At 53.8% G+C, this 6,857-nt stretch overlaps 2 protein-coding genes across 3 annotated transcripts; both read right to left on the bottom strand.

The window, feature by feature from the left end:
- Positions 1–746: 746 nt before the first annotated feature.
- Positions 747–4,718, bottom strand: TMEM239 (transmembrane protein 239). 2 transcript variants are annotated; one of them, XM_003273418.1, is made up of 2 exons: positions 4,605–4,718; positions 747–4,517 (listed from the first exon to the last, which is right to left on the bottom strand). In XM_003273418.1, exons 1-2 carry the CDS (start codon positions 4,683–4,685, stop codon positions 4,011–4,013), a joined length of 588 nt encoding a protein of 195 aa, XP_003273466.1. In that variant the 5' UTR covers positions 4,686–4,718; the 3' UTR covers positions 747–4,010. The 2 variants fall into 2 exon arrangements, with proteins under 2 accessions (XP_003273466.1, XP_003273467.1); XM_003273419.3 differs by having other exon boundaries at positions 3,998–4,480; positions 4,605–4,687.
- Positions 4,719–5,220: 502 nt separating this feature from the next.
- C13H20orf141 (chromosome 13 C20orf141 homolog) lies at positions 5,221–6,037 on the bottom strand. Its single transcript, XM_003273420.4, has 2 exons — positions 5,606–6,037; positions 5,221–5,512 (listed from the first exon to the last, which is right to left on the bottom strand). The coding sequence occupies exons 1-2, from the start codon at positions 5,863–5,865 to the stop codon at positions 5,275–5,277; spliced, it is 498 nt and encodes a 165-aa protein (XP_003273468.1). The 5' UTR covers positions 5,866–6,037; the 3' UTR covers positions 5,221–5,274.
- Between the last annotated feature and the right edge of the window lie 820 nt (positions 6,038–6,857).

Raw genomic sequence — 6,857 nt, 5'->3', positions numbered from 1 at the left:
GTCTAGCGCGCGCTGCACAGGCGTTCTCCCGCTCCCTGACGACCCTGTCTCCTCCATCATTCCTTGAGGCCGGCTGCCCCTCCCCTACCCCCAGCCTCACTCAGCCTCTCCTAGCCTCCCCCTTTCTCTGCACCCACGAGTCTAAAGGACAGCGCCCCCCTCGCAGTTTCCCGCAGCTGGTCCTTGGAGGTTCCTGGGTGTCGCACGGCTTCCTCCTTTCGGGGACCCCTGTCCTTTCCTGAGTGGCCACTGACGCTCCATCTCTTGAAGGGGTACCCCTCAGCAGCTTGCGCCCCCTGACGCCGCCTTCCCTGTTCCTAGGGGCGTAGGGAAGCCCTACCCCAAGTATCCCCCAGCACATGTGTGCACCGCTGTAGATGCCCTCTCTCTTTAGACGCAAGGCCCCTTTCGCTGACACCGCCTCCGCTCCGGTTCCTTATGCTCTCCTTGACTTTATTTTTCTGGCCAGGCCGAAGTTGTTGCTGGATCCCCGGCCCACAGTCCAATCCCATGAGAGCAGTCTGCGGGGTGCGGTGGGGGAGGGCCGGCAAAGACATCCACCCAGCAGCCCAGGTCACACACAGGCCGATAGGAAGGCTCGCCCTTCTTGGCCCAAACCGAATGGCTTAGAACTCCATCATTTCACCATGCCCATTCTCCCCAGACTTGCATTTTTAAGCCTTTTAACTCTAAATGGACGACTTTTTCTACTTTGAAAGGAATTTCAGGAATTACGTTGATGGTATCACGTTTCACCTCTGTAAGCTCTCTAGCTTTATTGCCTGTTATCTCTATACCCTACTCCCACTTGCCTGCCCCTAGAGTTGTCCATTCCATTCTGTTTATCTTTCGTTTTTATGTGTTCTTGCCAAAAAGTGTCTTGTTTTGCTGACATGCTTTTAAATTTGTGTAAGAGGAATTGTATTCTCATTCCATTTCTTTTTCAATGCTTAGATTTTAAGACTGGTTCATGTACCTTCTGCCCCTTCTAATTACTACCCTTGGGCCCATTTGCCTTGTTTTACCCTTCCCTTTACCTATCCTGCTCCCACTAGTAACAGTGCAATAGGCATTCTCATAATACCACTTTATGCTTCGCTTCTCAAACAGGGTGCAATGTATCACCTGGGAATCTTGTTAAAATGCAGGCTCTTGGCCAGGCATGGTGGCTCATGCCTGTAATCCCAGCACTTTGGGAGGCTGTGGTGGGCAGATCACCTGAGGTCAGGGATTCAAGACCAGCCTGGCCAACATGGTGAAACCCCGTCTCTACTAAAAATACAAAAATTAGTCGGACTCGGTGGCAGGTGCCTATAATCCCAGCTACTCAGGAGGCTGAGGCAGAATTGCTTGAACCTGGGAGGTGGAGCGCAGTGAGCCAAGATTGCACCACTGCACTCCAGCCTGGACAACAGAGCAAGACTCTGTCTCAAAAAAAAAAAAAATGCAGGCTCTGATTCAGCTGGTCTGGAGCAGGGCCTGAGACTGTAGTTCCAACCAGCTTCCAGGTGATGCCTATGTTGCTGATTCTGGGACTACATTTTGAGGAGCAAGGCCCTTATGGACCTCTGTGAAAATTTTGGGTTTTGAGTCCTAGGGTATATGTAGATCTGATTTGATGAGTATTGCCCATCTGCTCTCTAGTCTGGCTGCACCTCCTTACCCCATACCAGCTGGGCAGGAGGGTAAAAGGTATATAGTCTGTGGGGAAAGGAAGAAGGTCTTCTCCTTGCTGCTGCCCACATCCCATCCACCAGTGCAACTGGTCAGGGCCCAAAACTCCTCTCTCCCTTCATTGGAATGGACCCAAGGCTCCAGAGCAACGTCCCTGGCTAGCAATGCATGGCCAAGTCAATGATGGATCTAGGCCAGGCAGCCTGGTCTCTGCCCTCACCACATGGGATCCTGAATCCTCAGCCTGCCAGACATCTAGATTGGTTTGACTCATGACCTCCCTAGGCCTGGGCTTTAGCTCTGATAGGAGCTCTTGAGAAGCCATGGGGTCTTCAGTTAGTTAGGTTGTTTGTGTTTCCTTTGCCCCCTTCACCTTCCCTTGAGTAGCCTGGTAGGATTCAGATGGCCTGGCCTTCCCACTGGCAAATGGCTATCCTGGGCCTGACTTCTCATCTCTAAAATGGGATGGTCACAGCATAGCTATAATTTGTGGTGCTAGGAGCAGTCCCAGGTCCTTCACTTACATGCCAGAGCCCTAAGACAGGGATTCTTGCCTTAGTTTTACCCATGAGGAAAGTGAAGTTGAGGAAGGTTTAGCAATTTCCACTAAGGGCATAGAGCTAGTAAGTGAGAGTGCTGGGATTCAAGCCCAGCCTCAGCTCATACACCAAAACCCATCTAACCATGAGACCATGTCAGTCCCATGTCCTACCTCGCTCTCACTACCAGGCCATAATGCAGGGAAAAATACAAAGAAATAGAAAGGAAGGACTGGACCTTGGGTTTTGGCACTGATGCTGAAGGCATCTAATCAGTGGCATGGAGGGTTGCAAAACTCTAAGGCAAAAATGAACCAGGGTTCTAGGGGCTAGCCCCAAGGCCCTGAGTATTTATGGGGCAAAAGAGGGGGACCTTGGGTCTAGGGCTTCAAGAGCAAGGATTTTAGGGTTATATATAAAGCAGGGATCAGAACTGGGCAGGAGTTGGGGATGGCCAGGGATTGGGTGGGGATCAGGTGTGGATAAAGTTATCTATCATGTACCTTACTTGGTAATAACCGATCACTCAATGTTTTGTTGGAGGGGCCAGCAAGTGAACGAATGGCCAGCATTCAGGGCATCAAAGGATTGCCCTTTCCAAAGCCCTTCTGGTGCCTGAGCGGCTTGCTGGGTCAGTTTTGGAAACCCTGGGGCTGTGCTTTCCCCACTCACACAGCTGTGCAAGCATCTCCTGGCACCCAGCCCCAGGCCCAAGCATTTCATAATCAAAATAGTTCAACATCTGCACATTTTGAGATTTCATGGCACATGACCTTTTACATCTTGTCCACACTTAACCAACCTCTTGTTTACCATTTTAGGGCCAAAATTCTATCCAGGATAGAGAGTTGATCTGAAAGCCCAGAGAAGCTTCCTGTTCCTTCAACAGTCTTTGGGGTCAAAAGATCTTATGCGCCTGCAGAATGTTCTTAGAGCTCAAAACAACATCTTACAGGTTTTTGGCTTTTACAAAATGCTTCACAAATAGATATTGTCTTTGACTCACAACAACCCCATGACAGAAGTGGCCCACGTAACATTGAGGCTCGAATGAATTAATTGGCCAAGGCCGCACATTGTGTAAGTGGGTGAAATGGGACTTCTTGATCATTTTTCCGTAACAGACCTTGGGATTCTTAGAGAGTGAGTAGGTGCTGTCTGACCCCAGTTGGCCCATTTCTCAGACTTGGGGATGTGGAGTGAGGCAGGAAGTAGGAAATGTAGGGAGGAGGATGCGTGGGCTGCAAGGTTTGGAGAGCAAGTGAGTTGAGGTCTTCTGGGGCTTCTGGCCAGCCTTCTCCCTGATAGATTTTTGTCACTGGGACCCTCTCTAGAGTCTGTGTTTCTCCTGGAAGTGGAAAGAGGGGATTGGTGGGAGGAATGGCAAGGCCAGGGGTACCCAGGTAGAAGTTCTCAGTGAGTCTGAAGCTGAGACAGCTGAGTGGCGTGAGAAAAAGATGCTGTCAGTTGCCAAGGGGGCCCCATGGGTATCATCACATCCATATGGGCGCTATCAGTGGCTTGGTCAAGCTCTGCCCCTGGCTAAGCAATTTCCACCAATGGCTAAGCCATCTTTCTTGCCCCCTCTTCTGAAAGCCCCCAGCCCCTCACACCAGGAACCTTCAGCATTGACTTGAGGAAGGAGTCTGGGGTCAGGCCAGTCTACTTGTTAGGGATTGGGGGTCTGGGGCCTGCCAAGGCAGGAGGCCCTGATCCCATTGTCCTCCCTCTCCCCATGGGGTCTCAGGCCCTAGGCCAGGGCTCAACAGACACAGGCAGTGGGATGGGGTTGCCCTTCTATTGATCCAAATCCTGAGTGTAGCCTGGGTGAGTCATGGAGGTGAGGAGGCCCACGAGGCTCAGCAGTGTGGAGAAGAGCAGCAGGAAGGAGGCCGTGAAGAGGAGGGCAGGCAGGGCACTGAGCACCAGCAGCAGGAGAGCCGGTAGCAGGTGGCGCCACACCGCGGCCACGACGGGCCACAAGGAGCTCAGCAGGTAGGAGCCAGTGGTGAAGAGTGCATGGCACAACATCAGTGCCAGCAGCAGGTAGAGTATCCCCTCCAGACCCCACAGCAGGCGCTGCAGCGGTTGCCGCCAGTTCGAGGTGCTCCACCACTGGATCCAGCTCGGGGGCATGTGGCTCACCCACCAGCGCACCCAGCCGTGCCTTGTGACCCAGGCTGACCAGGGCACTGCCTGCTGTGGCCCCTCGCCAGCCCCGATGATATCTGTCTCCACTCGCAGCTGCTGCATCATGGCTGGTGCACCTGGGGAGAGGGCCAGGGCCTTGGAGATGCCTGGGACCTCAGGTGGGGCAGAGAGGGGGTGCAGGGGTCAGGAGGGCACCAGTGTGGGTGGGGTAGGGCAACAGAATTAGGGCCTGGGACTTACCTCTGGGCAGTTACCTAAGTCATGTTGCTTCCTGCAGCGCCCAGGATGGCCTGGCAGGCAGATCCAAGTCCCCACTCTCATCTACCCCCACCCACCCCAGAGGAGCCCCTTTGTGACCCGGGCTAGGGTGGGGTCCATCCAAGAGAGGAGTCACTGTAGGGTGTGAGGCCCACCCAAGTCCCTCTGCGCAGAACCTCCAGGCTGGCAGGGGAGCCTCAGAGCCCTGCAGATGTAGTTTCTCATGTGTTCTCATGGGAAGCCCTCCCTGGGTCCTGTCCCTTTCCTGCTTTCCCTGCTGGCTGATATCCACCCCTTTCCAACCTGTTCTCTCGCAAGTCTTTCTGTCTGGACCTTCATTCTCTAGAGCCACAGAGGAGGCCAGAGTGGCTGCCCCCAACCCACAGGCTCTGAGAAGGCTGCCACATTCTTCCTCGGGCTCCCTGGCTAGTATCCTGCCTTCTCTTGCTGCCCCAAGACTCAGACCCAGGTATCTGATACCTATAATATGGGACTGGAGGTCCTGTGAGGTTCAGGCTGGGAAGAAAGGAAGAAAGGAAGGTTCAGGCTGGGAAGACATCCCACCTGCCCAGCCAGGAAGGAGAAAAGGGGGCCTGAGGAAGCAGGGTGGCCATTGTATATTTGAAGGACACTGAGTTGTGGAGAGGGGCTCTCAGGCCCAAGGATGGAGGCAGAAAGCCAGCCCAAGCAGGGTCAAGGGCATGCCACAGGCTCTCAGGAGCGGGCCCAGCCCCATGAGCAGCAGCAGCAGTGCGTCCTGGAGGCTAAGTTGTCCTGAGACTGTACCCATTTGCAGGAGTAGAGCCTCATGCTGTCCTGGACCCTCACCAGCCCCCTGACTCTGGCCCCTGGTGAGAAGTTTGCGCTGTGGCAGAGTGCCACCTGCGGGCCTGTGGAGAGAGAGGGTGTCGACTGGGCTTAGGGAAGTTGTCCACTGGCCTGCCCGCCTACTATGCCCACCTGCCAGGCTGCTGCCTACTTACCTATGGAGCAGGTCAAAGGCGAGGAAGCTGACCAGAAACAGTAGCAGGGCTGGGCCAGTCGTGGAAAAGACTGCCCGGATTGTCAGTCCTAGTGTCCCCAGCCCTAGGACAATGTCCAGGAGCTGGGCCCAGCTAGGGCCCCAGGGGGATACACGTGGACACACTGGTCTATCTGATCCCTCCGCAGCACCCAGGCCCCTTGGAGGAACTGGGATCGGATCCTCACGTGCTTCGGGTCTGGGTAAGCAGAGCCGGGTCATGGAGGGAGGTAGAGGTGACAGGAAGACCTAGTGCTGAAAAGGATTATAAGGGTGAGAGTGGGGGAAGGGGTAGGGCCCTGGCAGACACAAGGGTGATCTCAGAGTGGGGAATTAGGCTCCTGCAGAGTCTCCCCCTCCCCCATACCCACCCACCAAACCCTCCTAACCTCCTTCCACTTTGGTCAGCATTCTGGGAATGGTCACCTGGGGCATTGTGACCTGTTGCCAGGTGGGGCCGTGGGGTAGGGAGGAGGCTGCTGCTGCTGCTGCCCTGGTCTCATAAGCAGCTGGTGGTCTAGGTGGGGCTTAGCTGGGAAGTCAGGGATTTCTGAGAACTAAGACTCATCCTCTTGCCTTTGCTGATTCTCTGCCCTAGGGCCCTCCCTTGGGGATCTGAGTTGTCAGGAAGGCATTCTAACCCCATTACTGCTTGGGCATCTGTCCAAGGGAGCGAGGTCTGCTTTCTTCTTCCTGTGAGTTTGCAGAGCTGCAGGTCCAGGGCCAAGTCATTCAATATCTCTGTCCCCAGCTGTCTTCCCTGTGGGTCCTTCTGGGGGATTTTTCAGGCCTGAAGTTCCAGATTGCAGAGATGGGCTCTGCCAGGAGACTGCCTGAGGCTTCTGGGGCTGGGCTTCCGCATAACCTGCTAAATGGGGGTGAGAGAGGAGGGGGCTGTTCAGGTATTCTAAGCACTACAGTTTATAGGGGGTATTATGCATACTGAGGTAGAGGACATGAACTTAAGAGGACTATGACCTAGTAACCCCCATATTAGAGGTTAAGGTTACAGTCTGAGAATGGAGTTAAGGAAAATGAACATATAATGAAGGGGTTAGTCACTTGGACTATCAGTATATCAGATTATACTGATAATCTGTAAATGGTGGTGGCCATAGGGGTCCAGCACATCTCAGTTTAGTGACTTGAGAGGCAAGAGCGGAAATGTGTCATAATTAAGAGAACTTAATCTTTGCCAACATATCATACGTTGA

The sequence above is a fragment of the Nomascus leucogenys genome, chromosome 13, assembly GCF_006542625.1.
Source record: "Nomascus leucogenys isolate Asia chromosome 13, Asia_NLE_v1, whole genome shotgun sequence".
Lineage (NCBI taxonomy): Eukaryota > Metazoa > Chordata > Mammalia > Primates > Hylobatidae > Nomascus > Nomascus leucogenys.
The sequence above is the reverse complement of the archived record's forward strand: the minus strand, read 5'-3'. Positions and strand labels throughout refer to the sequence as shown.

Bases quoted from the DNA above. Each gene is read 5' to 3' on its own strand.
- TMEM239 (XM_003273418.1), bottom strand. From the start codon at position 4,685: ATGAGAGTGGGGACTTGGATCTGCCTGCCAGGCCATCCTGGGCGCTGC. The intron at 4,518-4,604 runs GTAAGTCCCAGG...GCCCCACCTGAG, and splicing joins ACTTAGGTAACTGCCCAGAG to GTCCCAGGCATCTCCAAGGC.
- C13H20orf141 (XM_003273420.4), bottom strand. From the start codon at position 5,865: ATGACCCGGCTCTGCTTACCCAGACCCGAAGCACGTGAGGATCCGATC. The intron at 5,513-5,605 runs GTAAGTAGGCAG...CTCTCTCCACAG, and splicing joins GCCTTTGACCTGCTCCATAG to GCCCGCAGGTGGCACTCTGC.